Raw genomic sequence first — 19,091 nt, forward strand, 5'->3', positions numbered from 1 at the left:
TTTCCCCAAAGGCCCCTCCCCACCCAGCCCCACACCCAGCAGGGGAAGACGAGAGGGGTCCTCCGGGGAGTAGATTAGATTTATCACTCACAGGTACGCCTGGGGCAGGGGGTGTGGGTGCAGTGTCCCGGATGTCCCTCCCTCAGGAGTGGGCCGGGGACGCAGGACGAGGGGTCTCAGTAGACCACCTCATACACGGTGGCCTTCTTGTCCCCCGAGCCCGTCACGATGTACTTGTTGTTCCCGGAGATGTCACAGCTCAGCACAGAGGACGACTCCTTGGACTGTCGGCAAGGGCGGGGGAGAGACAGGGTGTGAGCTGAGGCTGACTCAGCACCGTGATCTTGACCACCCGCGCGATGTTCAGAGGGAAGAGGGGAGGCAAGCGGGGCCAGCACCTGCGCCCAGCTCAAGGTAGGGGGGCCCAGAGCAGGGAACCAGGAATCTCCTAGTGGCGGGAAGGAGGGTACCATGGAGCCTCCAGAGAGGCGACAATGCTCCGGGGAAGGGCAGGACTGCTGCTCTCTTGCCGCCAAGAAAGATGGAACTGAGCCTCCTCTTAACCGGGAGGCTCAGCGAGGGTGTGCCCAGGCGGGAGGCAACACGGCCATCCAAACGAAAGAGCAGGGCAGAGGGTGAAAGCTTCCAGCACCATGACCCATGCCAGGGCTTCAGGAAGCCTTTTCTGTAAAGGGTCCAATCGTACATTATTTTTAGGCTTGGCCTAAAGTCCAGATGAGCCCAGAGCCAAGTAAGTCTTCGTCACATGGCCGGCTTTTGTTTTTTTTACAACCCTTTAAAAATGTAAAAACCACTCCACACCCACTACAATGACTGCAGTAAATGAGACGGTCATAAGAGTTGGTGAAGATGGGGGAATGTGGAACCCTACGGCTCGTGGGAATGAAAGCTTGGAAAACAGTCTGGCAGTTCCTCCAAAGTTACCAGCAATTCCATCTCGAACTAGCTGCCCAGGAGAAATAACAGCATGCAGACAAACCGCGTGGCTGTTACAACAGCGTGGACTACACCGCCACAAAGTGGAAACAACTCAAATGCCCCTCGACGGGTGGACAGATGCTCTGTGGTCCAGCCACACACAATGGGATGTCATTCATCCTCGGTAAGGACAGACAACCTGACACAGCTACAGTGTGGACGGGCCTGGAGGGCCTGATGCTGCAGGCAACAGGCAGACAGAAAAGGACATGCTGTGTGACCACTCCCAGGAGGACCCCGGAGGAGCCACAGGGACAGGAGAGGGTCCCTGCCAGGGCTGGGGGAGGAGAGCTGGTGTCTAATGAGGATAGTGCCAGTGGGAAGAGTTCTGGAGATGGAGTGGGGATGGGCACACGACAACGTGAATATGCTTAACTCCATTGAGCCGTGCGCTTAAAAGTGGCTCACGTACATTTACACTCCACGTATTTTACCACCATTAAAAAAGTACAACAATCTGGGCCTCCCTAGAGGCGTAAGGGGTTAAGTGTCAGCACTATGAAGCTGTCGCAACTACTGCAGCACGAGTTCGATCCCCGGCCAGGGAGCTACCCACATGGCACAGCAGACCTCTCCTGTCTCGCCCGCTGCTTCCCTCAGCAGTGGATTTCGTCAGTCTGCCTGTTCTGTTCCCCACTCTGGTGAATCCTCTCACCATCCTGCACCTCTGGCCTGTACCCCAGTTCTTGTATGCATAAATAAATCTTTTAAAAAAATTTTAAAAGTACAATTGGCTGCTTGCAGATGTGGTCTGAGGGCGCAGGTTTGCCGACGACTGCTTTAGCAGCTAGGGGATGGTGAGGAGGGATCGAGGGCCCCAGGCTCCCCTGTTTAACTATCAGCACAGGCACCCTGGGGCCCCTGGGCATGGACTGTCCCGACAGGTGGGGACTCCAGACCCCAGGTACCTGGAAAATGCTGGCTCCATACGGTGTCCTCCAGGCGTTCAGCAGGTTGTCCTTTCCGGTGCTCACGAACCACCGCCCTGCGGGAGGGAGGGCAAGAATTCAGTAGGGGGGGGGGTTTGAGGGGGAGGCAAGCTCAGGGCTGGGGGCCATAGGCCCCCGGGGCCAGGCTGAGTCTGGCCTCTCCCTTTCCACACCTCCACCCTCCTTTGGGGGACATGGGTTTTTTAGAACGCCGAGGCCCCATGCTTCGCCCTGTTTTCCGGATGGGGCAGTCAAAGCCCATGGGGCTCCATCTGGCCTCCCAGAAGAGGATGGTCACGTAGATTACAGGACACCCTGTCACACCGGCACTTCAGATAAACCACAAATCCTTTTGATAGGAGTGCCCCAAGTTGCTCTTCTGGCCTGTTGTTGGTACATGTGCGTCCTGTCCTGTGCAGGACTTGGGGTATACAGTCAGGCATCACTTAACGACATTTCAGTCAATGAGGGACTGCAGATTCGTTGGGGTGGGGTCCCGACAGGCAGGACCCTCCAGCCCAGTGTGAGTGGGCGAGCCATCTAGCTTTGCACCATTAAACTCTATGATGTTTGCACAAAGGCAAAATCACTTCATGATGCTTTTCTCAGAATGTATCCCATCACTAAGCAACGTACGACTGTATTTTAACTAAAAAAGCCATCTTTAGTGTCAGTATGTCCCATGCAAAATGCAGGATGTGTTTGGCCTAACAAATTAGAGGCCCTCAAATAATGTCCTTTTGTTTGATCTCATTTCATTATACTGTTGATAAGAACAAACCACCCAGGCCCAATGGTGAATAAAACTGTTATTCTAGGATCTGTTTTCATTCTAAGTCATTTTGCTTAAAACTGTGCTTTCCTGAAACCTCATGAAAATGTTGAGAACTTGCTGTAGCTGCTTTTCTGTGTCAGTCTATCCCGTGCATTATTCGGGATATACTTAGACTAGCAAATGATTTGTTGTTTACGCTTCCAAAGGAACCAGGCACTCTGTCTTGTGTGTTTTGGCAGCCCCGCCCCACGCCCCAGCTCCAGGCAGACACACCGCAGGAGGCAAACTTGAGGGACAGCACGCAGCTCTCGTGAAGGTGCAGCTGGTATTTCTCCGGCTTGCGGACATGTAAGATCTCCACGTTGCTACTCTCCATGCCAACAGCCAGCCAGTCCTGGTTGGGGCAGTGGCCCAGGGAAAAAATCTGGGTTTGAAGAGGCGAGAGCTGGCGTCAGAAACCTCGTGGGGCGGTAGGGGGTGCCCAGATCTAGGGGTACAGGCGAGGGGAGGAGGCCAGAGTTTGCCCACTGCAGTGCTCACTGGAGAGGCAGCTGGCCCAGGGCCTGGAACACAGCAGGCAACTGCATGTCGAATCATTAATATTAATCAGAATTACATGGAACCCCGGGGCCTCACATCCATTATCCGCTCAACAGCACAACAGCTCTGGGAGGGCGGGCGGGAAAGGGTGAAGCCGGGTGAGGACAGTGGCTCCCCTTGAGCAGATGGCAGGAGGGAAGCTGAGGCCACCACTAGCTCAAGGTCACAAACAAGTCTGGAAGACCAGGCCTTCCCGCTCCCTGCCTGGAACTCCCCCACTTGCCAACACCTCCTCTCACTTTGACTGGAAAGGACCTGTGGACTTGTCGTCTGCACCCACCGCAGTGAAGGCACAGAGAGGACTAAGGTCCTGTTCCACCCTAACCCTTACCAATTCTTTATGAAAAATGAGACGTGTGGAAAGAATCATAAATTTACAGCAGAGAGAAGACTAGAAGGTTTCCAAAATTCTTCCTGGCTATACACAAGATCAGGGCCTGGTGGGGTGCGGGATACTCACCCTGGGAATCCCCAGATATGTATATACCCCACCAAAGTCTCAGGGGCTGGGGATAAACAACTGTTTCCACCTGCACACCTGAACTCCCTATCAAAGAAACTTTCCAGCTAACGGGAAGAGAAGGTAGAACAGAATGTTCGGAGTTAGCTGCCTACAGGCTTCAAGAAAAGGGCCAAATCGCACAGGTGCTGGAGATGGGTAACAGGTTACCAACTGGAGGGAAGAAGGGAAAGACACATTGGCCAGAAGGGACAATAACAAGTAGGGGGGTCTGGAGGTGTCACAGGCATGCCTCGTGTGAGCCCGGAGCACGGAGGACCTGACGGACCCGAGGCAGTGGGGACGGTACCTGAAGACCTGCCCCTGGTCTCGCTCTGAGTCAGATTCTGCCCAGCCCCTCCTCCCCGTGCTCAGCCTGGACCCCCGCAGTACCCTATCTCGGCCCAGCTCCTGTATCAACCTTCTTGTCCCCCCCCAGGCCAGCAGCTTCCCCTTCATGAGTTGGGGGTCCAGGAGTTCTCAGTAAGGTCAAGAGGTTAAAGCCAGGGAGGAAAATCCAGCTATACAGGAAGACAAAGAAAAGGGGGGATGGCTTGGAAGCGCATACAAGAGGAAGATCAGAGGGGTCTCAGCACCCCACAGCTTAATAATCATCTGCTCCTTTGTCTCCACGTCTGTCTTCAGAAAATTAAAGGAGAAGGCCTGTGGCTTTGTCTGAGGGACAGGAAAGACTGACATGGACAGCAGGCATTTAGCTCTGCCCAGTCTCTGGAAGTGGGGGCCTCTGGGGAGAAGAGGGGAGGACTCCCGCCCCCCTCCCTCCCGCCTGACGGCACCTGGGAGCTGAAGTCGTGCTGCTGCAGCTGGCGGCCCTCCCGCAGGTCCCAGCAGCGCACCGTGTTGTCCAGGCCCCCCGTCCAGAGGCGGGTGCCGTAATCGGAGATATCGATGCAGCTGGCCCCATCTGTGTGGCCCTGGAACTGCCTGGAGGGAGAAGGGCCCAGGCGTCCCTCCTGGAGTGGGTTCTGCTCCAGCATCCTGCCAGGCCACTCCACCAGCCCCACCGCGCACAGGGCGGGCAGAGACACCTGCCCCAGGTCACAGGGCACCCGCCACCCACCTGACCATGGTCTGGTTCTGCAGGTCCCAGACCACGATATTGCCATCACTGCAGCAGGAAAAGCAGACCTTGGCGTCCGGGCTGACCGCCAGGGCATAGCAGGCAGGGGCCGAGGAGGTCAGCTCGGCCTTGATGCGGGGGGTGGGGGCCGCCAAGTCCCAAATGGACAAGGTGCTGGCCTCCCCGCCCACGATCAGACTGCGGCCATCTGGCAGCAGTTTGCAGGAACGGATGTAGTTGTCCCGGTTCTGGGGCGGGGAGGGAAGAAAAGAGTGAGGTTGGACATCCCGGCCTTGCGTCCAGGAGCCCTGTCCCTCTGGTCCCGGGGTGACCACCAGCCCCACCAGCGCGGGCCGGCAAGCCCCGCCCCTGCTTGGCCAACAAGCCCCGCCCCGCCGGGCCGCAGCCGCCGCCCCTCACCAGGCAGTCCAGCTGGGCCACGGGGGTCTTGGCGCCGGGCTGGCCCACGTCCCACACCTTCACGCAGCCCTTGCCGCCCGTGTACACGTGCTGCGTGGAGCCGCTGATGGTGACGGCGCAGACCACCTCTCCGTGCGCCAGCGTGTGCAGCTGCCGCGCGTGCCGGGGGATGCCCGCGCCCACCAGCGCGTCCGACGGGAAGGGCACCGGCTGCATCTGCCCGTCCGCAGACACGTGGAAGGAGTAGGCCCTGGGCAGGAGATGCGGCATGACCTGACGCTCCAGAGGGAACGCCCTGGAGGGGGGAGCCGGGCCCCCCTTAAGGTAACCACCCGACACCAACACAGGGCGGTTAGGTGCCTTCCCCGCCCTCGGGCCCCCAGTGCTTTTAGGACACACGCCCCCGTGCTCAAAGGTGACAGTATCAGATAGAAAGGAAGTGGGGTATCAGTGAGCCTCAACACACGTCTACTGCAGGATTCAGGAAAACGCCCCGAGTTCCGGAGACACTGTACGAAACCAGTACCCGGCAGCCAGGTGTGGCCACTTAAATAAACGTAAAGGTTCAGTTGCGGCTGCGCTGCCCACATGCAGGTGCTCACGAGGCACGCGAGGCTGGTGGCAATCAAATTGGGTAGCGCCGGGTCTTGAACATTCCTATCGTGGCAGAAAGTTCTAGGGAGACTTGGGGCCAGGTGTTGTCTGGGATGGAGCCACCCCAGAGGGTGTGGAGCAGCGTCCCTGACGCAAGCCCCGTACTCACGGCTTTCCCCCAGGGATGGAGGGCAGGGAGGAGGCCATGGATGATCCGCGGAGGTGTGGGTGGGACTCAAATGCCATCTGCCAAAATGCCGAAGGGTGAGCCCAAGATGGGTGACTCAGAGCCACATCTGCCCCTCCTACACCCTCCAGCCACATCCTTCTGTTCATAAGAGCCCCTCCTCCCAATCTGTTCATCAGCTCTGCCCCCAGGAAAGCAAAGCTGCCTCCTCTTCTGCCCATATTAGAGAAGGAAGAAGGGAGGGAACTTGAGGGAATTCTGGAACCCCAGAGTTGGAAGGGTCCTGAAAAGTCTTCCATACAGTGCACAGCGCAGGGGCTGGTGAACTATGGCCCCCCTGCTTGTTTTGTATAAAGTTTTATTGGCACACAGGCACATTCGTTGATTTACATGGTGCTTCTGAGCTAAAAAAGGCAGGGGTGAGTGGTTGTGACAGAGACTGGTGGGTCTGCAAAGCCAACAGTATTTACAGTCTGGCCCTTTACAGAAAACATTTGCTGACTCTTTTCTACAGCATCCCTCAAAAGTGCCCACCCAGCCCCAGGTCTGAGAAACTACAATGGCGACATTTCATTCCCTCCGGAAGCATCTTGATGAGTTCAGGATGGCTCAGTCTGTCAACCATTTGTACCGTCCTCTCCCTCCACCCCAGCTCAGGAATCTCACTCCTCATTCCTTCAACTCCTCGCGGGGTTTCACTTCGGTCCTCTCTCCATTCCTAATGCCATGGGCTGGCCCTCTCTCTGCAATCTACCGAAACTGTCATAGTCCCTTAAGAACAAGGGTCAGCAACCAGGCCCCATCCGCCAGGAAGCGGCATGGGACGCAGCTCCTACGGCCGCGGCTCTCTGCTCCTTTGAGCGCAGCATAATCACAGCTCCTTTCTCCAGTCGGGGGCTCCTCTGTATTCGGCTTGTGGGCTACTGAGACCCTCAGAGCCTCCTCCTACACACACTTGCCGAGTCCAGGACTCCCGTTCCTTCCCCCATTCCCTTGTCTCCTTGTGTGCCTGGTTTCTTTCCCTGCCCCCTAGGCCCTGGGGATATCCCGTTGCCCCCCACCCTGAGGACTCACCATGGGAGAGCGTCCGTACACCACAGAGCCGCCGACCTGCGGGGACAGGTGGAGGCTAACATAGGAGCTGGGCACAGAGAGGTCCCCATTAAGGGTGCTGCTGTGGGACCCAAGGCTGAAAGATGTGGTGAAGGGACTGGACAGGGTCAGGGGGCTCCTCAGGGCTGAGGGAGAAGAGATAAAGACAGGTCTCAGACACCTTGGACCCAGACCCTGCCTCCCTCTGGGTGTCATCCAGGCCAAGGTCCCGACGCCCTGGCCTAGCACCACCCCTCCCTGTCATTTCTCTAGACATTCTCAAATGTCCCTCGCGCTGTCCTGCCTGACCTTGCATCTGTCAGTTCTTTACTTCTTCAGCTGCTGAACTCCTGCTCATTCTTCAAAATCTCGACCAATGTCCGACAACATCTCAGGACCATCCTTGAGCCTCCCCTGGGCGCCAACCTTGCCTATCTTGGGTCTCTCTCTCTACCCGAGCTCAGATCGCAAAGGAGTGCAAATGGGCGGATGTGGTTTTTCTTCCCCACTATGTGGGAGCTCCTCAGGGCAAGTTTCAGGGGCTGGTTTCTTTGTGCGGACCCAGAACCAACAGAGGGCCCAGCCCTAAGGGAGAAAAGAAGAGCACTGTGCTCCCCACATAACTGATGGGGAAAGTGAGGCTCAGAGAGGTTGGGTCACTTGCCCAAGGTCACACAGCTGCAAGTGTCCAAGGCTGGCCTCAAACCCAAGCCTGTCTAACGCCAAAGCTTACCCATCTAACGTGCTAGGCTGAAGCCCCTAGTGAGTCACTTCCCCTCCCTGGGCCTCAGTCCCCCACCCCCAGGCCAAGACAACAGGGACGCTGAGAGCACAGTGAGGCAGCATCTAGCTCAGAATCATGAAAAGGGCAACGCCAGGGCTGGAGTCCAAACCAGCTCCTCCCACACCCCCATGCCATTTTTCTAGAATCCCTAGAGACACATTTGCCCTGCAGGCACCAGTGGGTGCTCACCGATACTGTCGGTGGAAGGTGCTGGTTTGGCAGTAAGCTGGCGGAGATGGCTGGTCGAGCTGGGCCCGGGGGTGGACGCGTCCTGGGGTGGGGAGGAGTCACAGGACTTGGAGGCAGGAGTGCTGGCGGGAATATCGTTCTGCAGAGAAAGGGCGGGGCTGAGCGTAGCAAGACCCCTGGCACCTTGTGGCCCAAGGATTCAGTCAGAAACAGAAAGGGAGGGGCCTCCCAGGTGGCACATGGTGTTAAGTCTCAGGGCTATGAAGCTATAGCCAACCACTGCAGCATGAGTTCGATCCCCAGCCGGCCAGGGAGCTACCTCTCCTGTCTCCCCGCTGCTCCCCTCAGCAGTGGATTTCAGTGGATCCGCCTGTTCTGCTCCCCACTCTGTCTCTGGTTAATCCTCTCACCCCACCCCCACACCTCTGACCTGCACCCCAGCTCTTGTATGCATAAATAAAAATAAAAGAAACAGAATGGGAGCCCACACAGGGGAGGTAGCTGGGGCGCACGGGAGGTGCGTGGCAGTAGCACACCCCTGCAGTTTCAGGTGTGCACCAGAGGGATGGGCCCCACAGCTGACCCCTCGGGCCTGGGGCACACGTGAGTGTCCTGAGCAGGAATGGGCGTGCAGCCGCTACACAGCGCCTGCCAAAGTGAACCACACATGTCGTTTCCAAGAACTCTGCACACACATGAAAAGGCATGCTGTGCAGACATAGCTGGAGACCTGGGGTGGAGGGTGTTGCCAGGCAGGCACACAGGCCAGGGCACACCCTGTGCAGGGGGGCTCCCAAAAGGAGGTGACGGAGACAGTCAGGGCCTGTCAGATCCTTCAGGGCAAGCAATGAGAAGCTCTGGGATGGACTCGTGAAGCAGGAGTCCACCCGGTGCTCCCGGATGAAGGAACAGCACTAGGACTGGCAGACTCCACCTTGTTCCCCTGGGAAGGGGATACCCCTTGGGGGGGCAGTGGAGGACAGCAGAAGGCACCTCCATGTCAGGGCACACTCTGCTGTCTCAGCTCTCTGCCATAACTACCTTGACTTTCCAGAGGCTTCACATCCTCATCTTGTGTGGGTGGCACCCCCTCTTTCAGCCACAGTCACTCGTGTTATGACAGCACGCTGGCACCCCAAGACAGTATGGGGGCAGGGAGGTCTTATGGGGGCTTCTTCATTAGAACAGTGCTGCCCTACGCCCCACCCGGGCTATAGTGTGAGCCCCAACCTCAGGCAGTTGCCATAGCAACCTGCAGGGAGGGGAGACCTAGAAACAGCCATACCACAGCCTAGTCCCCCCAGATGAGTGCAGGGCAGGAGGCTGGGGAGACTCTGAAAAGGGGATGGAGGTACCCATGGGGGTGGGGGTGGGGGGGTGCTCTTGGGTGGTCCCTACGCCTGGCTCAACATCTGGAGATGCAGGGAAGTTGCTGTGATTTCAGTCCCCTTCCCTTTCAGGAGCAAAGTCTTCGGGCAGGAATGGTCTTAACCCTTCCAGAGCTGGAGTCCAGCGGCGAGTTGTCAGTTCTATAGTTACGCTCGTTAATTTCCATGAGTGTCCCTATTTATCACAGGAGATGGTTTCCATATAAGGTGGTAAGTTGCCTTTTAATATGTATTTCCAAAGTTAATTTACCAGCCTGCCTTTTAATAGTTATTCAAGTGCAAAAGAATGAGTCAGCTTGGGAAAAATTACCTGAATAAGGTAAAGGTGATTTTTAGGAAGGTGGCAAAAAAAATTAGGAAGGCATTGAATCTGCAACATTATCTATTACACCAGCTTAGCCAATGTATCTTCACTCCACATCTAACGGGTAATATCTGTGTCCAGGCCCCCAGGGTAAAAAGAGTGAGTTTCAAGGCTGCCCCTATTCTTACCAGGACGAGCTCCTTGGTTCTGGGGAGTGGTGAGCCCAGGCTGGAGGCCAAGGAGGCCGGACTATCCACAAGGTCCCGACGGGTGGGGATGCAGATGGGTGCCTTTCCACATGGGGTGGTGGCTGGACTTGGGGGCTCTGAGGGTTGGTCCTAGGTTTGAGGTGGTGAGGTTGAGGAGTGAAGAGGGAGAAGGAGAACCCCTGTCTATCCCCCTCCCAAGCCCTACTCCAACTTCCAGATTAAGCACCTACAACCACTGTGGGAGGATTATGAAACCTCCTGTGCCTCAGCTTACTCGTCTGTAAAATGGGTTCATAAAAGGCTGTATTCCATAAGCACACATGAGGGACTGGTTCTCCCCCCATTAAACATGGGGAAAGATGAGGCCAGGGAAGGGGTGTCACAGTGTGCCAGGGCTTGAAGCCACTTCTGCTGCCCATCTCTAGTGTTCTTTAGGCCTCAGTTTCCCCAACTGTGCTACAGAGAGGCAGTGGGCCTGAGGAGTCCAGGATCCCTGCTCCCCTTGGCCCTGCACCATCCCCATCCCAGGGACCCAGACACTCCACCCTAGACTCTCACTCCAGAAAAGTTGCCACTTGTCCTTGGTCCTCCTAGTTTCCAGGCAGAGTCCCCGGGGCCAGAGCCAGGAAGATGGAGACCCCGACTCACCTCGTCTACCACCAGGTTGTAATCACTCTTGTCTTCATCGCTTTCCTGGGGAGAGATGGGGCGCGGTCACCCTAGCCATCCCCCCTACATCTCTTCGGGAAGGGAACATTCACCCGTGGGTCTTGGGGTTTGATTGGGATTCTGGGGTGACGGCAGCCTATGTGCTCAGGGCTCAGGGGGTGGCAGGTGGAGGCGAGTGGAGGAGCTCGGGGCCCAAGTCTGCTGTGTGGCCCTGGCCCAGCCCTCCAGCCCACCTCTGCTCGTCCCTCTTACTCACCCACCCGTCCACCCGCAGCCCCCCAACTTACATACGGTCCAGACAGTTCCTTATCCTCAGCTCTCTGCTTCCCACTGCCCCCAGGGCCGCTCAGCCGCTCCTCTTCCACCACACTCTCGGGGGGCGAAGGGGACGCGCTCTGCAGAGACAGGGGCCAGGTGAGAGAAACGGTCAGGGCCGGGGCCCCCAGCCTGTCCTGGCCTAGCCAAGACAGTCCCCGCAGATGTTATTAGGATCTGTGCCTCAAGCTTCCACCTGGAAAACGGGGCCTTCCAAAGGGCTGACTAGATGCTAAATTCTTGACTCACCGCCAACTTCTCAGGAGCTATGGTTACTCGCACCCTACCGATGGGGAACCTGGGGGTATGGGAAGGCAGGGCTGTGCTGAGGCGGGAGCCAAGGTGGGAACTGGCTAGTGGGAACTCAGAGCACCAGATGCCAATGGCATTGCCCTGGACAGCAGGCAACAGGGACCCCCAGGCAAGGCCGGGCAGAGGCTGGGTGAGCTGGCACCAAGACACCCCTAGCGCCAGCTGCCCACGGAAGCCTCAGTGTCCCGGCCACACACGGGAGCTGCCCACACAGTGACGTCTGAGCATTATGATTGTGAGACTTCTCTTCAGTTGATATCCTTTCTGGCAGCCCAATTTAGCAGCCGGATAGGAGATCTAGCCTGGAGAGTAGCTGGTAGAGATGCAGATACACACAGGAGGATTCAATGCCACAACCAGCACGGTGGTAGCAGTGGGAATTAAAGTATGCACAGCCACAGAATGGAAGGCCATGTGGCCATTTAAGAAGAGACGACACAGAAAATGTCCCAATCTATCACTGAAGGGAAAAACACGAGCAGCAAAAGCCAGCTTGGCTTCTCATTGACTGTGTGAATGAGAAGTCACTTGACCTCTCTGTGCCTCACTGTCTTCATCTGTAACATGGGTACCATGGGTACCTGCCTCCTGAGGTTGCTGGGAAGGGACAAGGTAATAGCTATGGAAAGCTTAGCTTGAAACTGCCTGGAACACAGTGAGTGCTACAGTTAGCCCCCCTTAGCAATAGCCCACTAAATATATATACACCAGATCTCTCCCCTCAGCACTGCTATCGTTGGGACCAGCATTCTCTGGGGAGCTGGGCACTGTAGGGTGTCAGCAGCATTCCTGGCAGAGAGCACCTCCAGTTCTAACAACCACAGGTGTCCCCAGACATTGCCATGTGGGGGCAGAATCATCCAGGTGAAATGGATCTTTCCAACACATGCTAAATAAGCGCAGTGCAGGACACGGCACCACCACCTGCACTTGCAGGTACCCAAGACGTGGCAGTACTAGGACCCGTGTCACTGCCCCTCTGCTCATGCGCAAGACACACATAGCTACACTGCAGAGGCACCAAAGCTTTGCAAAAGGATGCCCAGAAACCACCATGTTTGCACTGGATGAGGCTCTGGGGTCACCGAAGAGACTTTTTTCCTTTGTTCAGTACCTTTTGTACTGTTTGATTCTGTTTGTCTCACTGTCTAGTTACTTGCTGGTTTGTTTTCCAGCACAGACTAGTGAAGATCTAGCCAAAGGTACCCAGTGGCCACCTGAGCCTGTTGAGCCCTTGAAATGGACCCAACGAGACATGGCTAAGCATGTCACCAGGCTGCAGAGAACCACGGGACACACACACACACACACACACGAGTGGGAGGGAACTGTGAAGTCTGAGTGAGCTCGAAGCTGCACCCATGTCTGCTGCCTGGGCCTGACGCTGCATTTCAGTGACACAACATGTTACCATGGAGGGCGAGCGAGGGCTGCCCTGGGAGCCTCCATATACATTTCTTTGCCACCTCTACAATAATTTTAATCACTTTTGAAAATGACACAACGGGCTCACACGTATCTCTACGGGGCCAAGTGCTCGCAGACAGTGGAAACAGCAAGCGCAGGGTGTCTGGATGAAGGGACGGAACGGCGGACAGGAGAACCCACGTCCATTCATTTATTAGTTGCCAAAATAGCGCAAAATTGAAAATTAAATGCATGAAGTTCTAGCCTGCGGTCATCGCCTGCACAAAAAGGCTCGAGGTGACAGTGGGAAAGCGGGGTGTGGGGCTCCTCCTGGGGCTCCTATCAGCTCAGAATACACAGCTTCAGCCGCAGTTGAACACAAAGCAAATAGCAGGCACATCAGAGGGCAAGTCCCCAGACACCCCGCAACTTACCCTGCTCTGGGCCCTCTCCACTGGCGGTCGGGAGTGAGGAAGCGCGAGCAGGAGGAAGAACGAGGGATGCGTCGTCACGGTGTGGGGGGCGCAGCCTTCCATGGCCCACAAGCCCGCTCCCAGCTCTGCACTGCCCTCTTTCAGCACCCTTGCCCGGCCCCTTCGGGTGACTGCCCAGGTTGGCACTAGCCAGGAGGAAAGCTGCCACCCCTATGCCCACCCCCTCCACCAGACCCCTCTCGGGCCCACTCACCTCTGGCCCCCTCGGCCTCCACACCAGCCCGGTCCTCCTTGGTGGCGGCGGCCAGCTGAGCATGAGCGGCCAGCGCTCCGGACAGGGCCAGCAGCCCCGTGGCGCTGCCACCCACCAGCCCGGCGGGGCGAGGGGTGAGGGGCACAGTGGGGGCATGGTGGGACAGGGGCTGGAGCTGCTGCTGCTGGAGAGGAGGAGAGTTGGGCCAGAGCAGGGGTGGGGTGGGGCGGTGGAGGTGGAGGTGGGGAGGGGGTGGGCACCCAGCAAGAGGAGGGGCAGGGTTCAGACAAAAGGGAATGCCTGGGGGGGCCCCAGAGTCTAGGTCAGCTGCCCACCCAGCACCCAGCCATAGCACCCGCTGCGCGCCAGGGATTGCAGGGACAGACCAGACCCCCCACCGAGAGGTAGAGGCTGGGGGGACTCACCCCGATAAGGCTGTTCAGCTCCCCTACGGTCACCTGCTTGGCTCGTTCTACGGCCTGCAGCACCTGCTGCTGATGCTGGGGAGTGGAGGGGTACAGAGAAGGGGGCTCTCAGGGAAGCTCCCCCCGCCCCCCGTCTGCCCAGACACTGCCTTCTGCTTTTCCTCTCCCACCCTCCTCCTCACCCTGGCTCTTGCTATTTCTCTTTTCTTTCTCTCCCCTCTCCCTTCTTAAATCATGAAACAAGCACATAGAAAAAGAAACAGCATATAAGTACAGTTAAAACTAGTCATCTTGGGCCTCCCTGGCGGCACAAGGGGTTAAGTCTCAGCACTATGAAGCTGTCCGCAGCCACTGTGGCATGAGTTCCATCCCCGGCCAGGGAGCCACCCACATGGTGCGGCAGACCTCTCCTGTCTCCCCGCTGCTCCCCTCAGCAGTGGATTTCAGTCCGTCTGCCTGTTCTGCTCCCCACTCTGTCTCCAGTGAGTCCTCTCACCCCCTGAGCCTTTGGTCAACACCCCGTTCTTGTATGCATAAATAAATCTTTAAAAAAAAACAAACCCTAATCATTAGAAATCAGAGCCCCCCCCTCCCTGGCACTGCTGACATTGAGGCCAAGTCACTTTCTGTGGGGGCCCCATGGACACTGGGGAGAGGGTGGTGAGCAGCATCCTTGGCCCCCACCAGTAGGAAACCACAGATATCCCCAGACATGGCCAGATGTCTACTGGCCAGGATCACCCCCAGTAAAGAACCGCTAACCAGTAGTAAGCCAGCACCCAGGTACCAACCACTCAGGCCAGAAATTAGAAACTGGCAGCTCCTAGAAGCCCCCAGCACTTAGCGAAAGGTAACACCCTCCTTCCCGCCCCCCTCACACAGTCATTCCTTTGTTTTTCTCCACTTTACTGCCTAAGGCTGCCTTCATAAACCTGCCTGAATCTGCCATTTGAACTACAGTTGACCCTTAAACAACACAGGGGCGCGAACCCCGAAGGAGTTGAAAATCCACACGGAGGTTTTCACTCCCCCAGAACTTAACCAGTGGTTCCTTGGGGATTGGCTTCAGGGACCCTCCTCTGATACCAAAATCCATGCATACTTCAGTCCCTCAAAGTAGCCCCCTGCTCCCACTTCCACAAGTTCTGCACCTACAGATTCAACAAGCCGACCCACTGGCTGCATCTGTGAGGGTAGAACCATGGGTGGAGGGTTGGCTGCATTTACTAAAAAAAATCCATGTCTAAGTGGACCTGCCCGATTCAAACCCTGTTGTTCAAGGTCAAGTGCATTTTATGGGTTCATCCCGTCTGTCCACTTGCACCTGGCTCCCTCCCCATCTTAAGCCTCACCTACGATGAGTGGCTGTGGTGTGCTCGGCACTCAGGGCTGTAGAACTGTCTCTAATAAAATTTTCTCTGTACCGTTGAATAAAGAAGCCACGCGTGGCTTCTGGGCTCTTGCAGCGGGAGTGCCACTCCCGCCACGCTACTCTGTGGTGCCAGGGGTCTGACTATTCCAGGTTCCTCTATAAGTGGAGCCACACAGTGTTTGTCCTTTTGTGTCTGGCTTATTTCACTGAGCATCCTGTAAAGGTGAACTTTTATTGGGTGCTTAGTAAGCACCCAGCATCCTTCTCAGCATATTTAAGTATAAACTAGTTTAAACTTCATGACAAAGGCACAGAGAGGGCAAGCAACTTGCCCAAGGCCACACAGCCAGGATTGGGATCCCAGCAGTCTCACTGGAGGGCCTGAAGCCTCCACTCCTAACCCTCAACCCACCCCGCTCTCCATCCCTGAAGCCCCTGCCCCAGTCTATGCCCAGGCCCCCAGCTACCCACAAAAACCAGTGCTGAGACATCCATCCATACCCACCTCCTTCAGTTTCCCTCTGACTCCCCTCCCATGCCGCTCCGGTCCACTCACCTCTTGTGTGAGGAAGGGGATGATTTGGGCGCAGATCCCGCTGAGGCGCTTCACAATCTCGGCCTACCAGGAGGCACAGGGAGAAGGCGCTCAAGCCAGGCCCCCCGAGGCCTGGCTCTCCAGGGCATAGCTAAACTTTGCAAAAGTGTAGGCTGGGGAGCTGTCACCCACAGGTGCAAGGAGGGAAATGAAGGCCCTAAGGCACAGGCTTAGGGACAGAGTGAGACACCCCAGCCCTGGCCGGCCCCAGGCAGGCGACCTCCAGCAGGTTCCCTGGAAGCAGCTGCACAATGACCCACTCAAACTGGGATACTCTGACACTGAACCAGGGGGCCTCGGCGGGAGCTCCGGCTTCCAGCCCTGGCTAGGCCACGTCTCCACAGAGACAGCCCCTGTTGGGGTCTGTTGCCGGGTACAGATCCAAAAATAAAAATATTTTGTCTTTGCCTAAAATTCCTGGCATAGAACCCCTAAAACCCTTAGGACTTCTGAGCAGTGGGGAGGAGAGTCTTGCTTATTCATAGTAAGCCCCTTATAGCAAACCTGAGCTTATAGAGGGATAGAACTTTCCACCCCTTTCCCAGACCTCCACCTCCAGGGAGAGGTGAGGGCTGCAGGCTGAGGGGCGAATGACCAAATCAACCTGCCACTTGAGGAGCCCTCCATAGAGCCCCCTAACTGCAGGGTCAGGAGCGCTTCCCGCTGGGCAAATATGTGGAACTGCTGGGAGGTGCACCCCAGGGACCCCCATCCCACACCTTGGCCCCTGTGTCTCTGGTCTCTGCCTCTGGATGTCCCCAAGTTACATGCTGCATGATAAACGGACCCCAGCAAGGGAAGTGTTTTCCTGGGTTTTGTGAGCTGTTTTAGCAAATTATTTAACTTGAAGAGGGGTTGCTAGGAACCCAAATCTATAATGGGTGACCAGGATTTCAGAGTGGAGACTGGGGTGAGCCCTGAACCCGTGGAATGCAGGCTCACCCCGGGCAGGCAGGTCCCACAGAACTGAGCAGCAGGCCGCAGCCTTGGCAAAGCTGAGCACCAACCTGTGCAGGGGGCGTCAGCAGTGGAGTGCGAAGTGTGGCTCTGCGGGGCTCTGGGTCAGGGTCTGGATCAGGGGGGGTCTCTCAGAGGCTGAACAGAGGGGAAGCCGTGGGGTGGGGCAAGGACTGGGGGTGGCTTGGCTGTAAGTGCGCTGTGCTGAATTACGGGCATGCTGTGTGCTACTTCCCGCGCGGTTTGTGTTTCAACCAGAAGGGCAGACCAGGCTCGGGCACCCCGAATCCTACTCCATGCCTCCCACCCCGTGAGCAGGTGTATCTTGTGCACCCATGGGACACACCATACTCCAGGCAGACAAGCCTCCTTCTGCCCATACCAGAACCAGCACAGCCCACATCAAACCAGAAAGACACACCACGGCAAAGGGTCCCCATGCTCCCAGGCTACCCTCCTCCTCTCTCCACCCACCAGGAACCCCCCCAATGAGGCTCCACCGCTGACTATTCTTCCGATAAAGAAAATGCAAGATTCCCTTAACCTCAGAATCTTAGGGTTCCACTTATCCCCTTAGGAAACCATCTGAGAACCCTGAAATCAGCCTCAGGATTAATCTTGGACAACTGGGGTCCATTCCAGAACCTCTGGGCCTATCTTAGTCCCTGGGGATCACTTCCAGAAACTTAGGAGTCTCCAACCCTGGGAACGTCAGTCAATCTGAACGTTCCTCAGAACCTTCAGAGCAGCAACAGACCCTGGGGTCCACCTCAGACCCTCAAACGTCAGACTCCGGACTGAAAGGGACCTCCAAAGCTACCCCCCCCCCAGGTCACCTCCACAACCACCTTGACCTGTTTGGGGAAGCCTGGCCCCCGCCCACCACTCGCATCCTGTTGGAAAAAGTCCGATTTCAGAACTGTTTTCCTTTCATGAGGCTAAAACCCACCTTCCTGGCCCCAGAGATTCGAGATAAGACACCTGTGCCCTGCTTTGCCCCAGATGGCCTACACTACCCCACCCCACCCTGCGCCTCCAGACCCCAGCCCGCCCTACCCAGCACCCCTACTCCCAGCACAAGTCACCTGCTTATGCATCTCAATGTTGAGTCCGTAGGACATCTCATAGTACTGCAAAGGAAAAGGCGCCAGGGAGGTCTGCATGCCGAGTGCCCAGTGCCCAGCCTGCACTGGGTGCGGCTGGGTCTTCCTGGAGTCCCGGGGGGCAGGGGGGTGGGAGGAGGGAGATCACAGCAGAACCCAGAGCCCCCCACCCCCGGAGAGGGAGCCCAAAGGAGAAAGCAGGGCCCCCTCCATTCTCTCCAAAGAGGTGGGGCAGTTAGGTGGCACCCCAAGCCCCTGGCCCCTCGGGGATGTCCATGGGGACAGGGTCAGCCTGCGTCATTGTTCTGAAGAGGAGAGACCACCTGGGGCTCCCTCCAGGCCAGTTCACAGAGAGGGAAAAGGAAGCCCAGAGGGGGGCAGGGACTTACCCCTGAGGGTCACTGGTGAGTCCTCAGTCACGGGGTTGTTTTCACTCCCCCCAGGCCCTCCCTCCCTCCCGCCCGCCCGCAGCCCTCCTCACCATGACATAATGTCGCTGCATTTCGGTCTTCTCGCTGGCCAACTTCTCACATTCCAGCTTGAGGCTGGGAAGGACACAGGTAGGGGATTCCACCTGTCCTAACCCCCCGGCGGGAGATCCACAGACCCCCCATTGGGGCCCGTTCCCAAAGTGAGGGTTTGGCTTCCCAGTCCCAGCCCTTCCCCATCCCTTCCCAGGCTCCAAACGTCCCGGCGCAGACACCTCAACAGTGATTCCAGGGTTTGGGGGTGCAGGGGTCCTCCGTGGTTCCTCCTCCCGCACCCCGGAGGCCACGCCCCCGCCGACCCCCAACCCTGGCCCCCCGCGGGCCCCGCCCCCCTCCCGGGGCTCGCAGGTGAACTCCCGGGTCCTCCTGGGGGAGGGGCGCCCCAGCCCCCCCTCACCTGTGGTACTGAGCCTGAAGAAACTGGAATTCCTCTTTGATGCGGTCGCAGATCTCCAAGATCGAGAACTTGAAGGGCTGGCCGGACTGGAGCGGGGTCTGGCGGGCATGTCAGGGTCTGAGCGCCCGGACGCCCGGGGACCCTCCCCAGCAGCCGGGACCCCACTCACCGGGTGCCTTCCCTGGGGGTACATTCTGCCAATCCGGAAAGACCCCTCGCCAAGGAAGCTTGACAATATGGGGGGAGCCGAGGCTGCGGTGGGGGGGCGAGGCGGCGGCGGGGTGTGTTGGGGGGCGAGATTGGCGAGAAGGGGG

At 57.3% G+C, this 19,091-nt stretch overlaps 1 protein-coding gene across 3 annotated transcripts; it reads right to left on the reverse strand.

The window, feature by feature from the left end:
- Positions 1-45: 45 nt before the first annotated feature.
- Positions 46-18,970, reverse strand: TLE2 (TLE family member 2, transcriptional corepressor; the record flags this gene model as incomplete). Of its 3 annotated transcripts, none has more annotated exons than XM_084249040.1 (20): positions 46-284; positions 1,908-1,984; positions 2,977-3,127; positions 4,600-4,747; positions 4,884-5,131; positions 5,304-5,553; positions 6,067-6,143; positions 7,159-7,322; positions 8,150-8,288; positions 10,030-10,179; positions 10,699-10,743; positions 11,007-11,114; positions 13,188-13,207; positions 13,441-13,624; positions 13,899-13,940; positions 15,794-15,856; positions 17,875-17,919; positions 18,374-18,437; positions 18,778-18,875; positions 18,947-18,970. In XM_084249040.1, the coding sequence occupies 20 exons, from the start codon at positions 18,968-18,970 to the stop codon at positions 177-179; spliced, it is 2,205 nt and encodes a 734-aa protein (XP_084105166.1). In that variant the 3' UTR covers positions 46-176. The 3 variants fall into 3 exon arrangements, with proteins under 3 accessions (XP_084105166.1, XP_084105165.1, XP_084105164.1); XM_084249039.1 differs by having other exon boundaries at positions 13,441-13,621; positions 13,866-13,940; XM_084249038.1 differs by having other exon boundaries at positions 13,866-13,940.
- Between the last annotated feature and the right edge of the window lie 121 nt (positions 18,971-19,091).

This window comes from Talpa europaea (assembly GCF_964194135.1).
Source record: "Talpa europaea genome assembly, chromosome: 12".
Taxonomy (NCBI): Eukaryota; Metazoa; Chordata; class Mammalia; order Eulipotyphla; family Talpidae; genus Talpa; species Talpa europaea.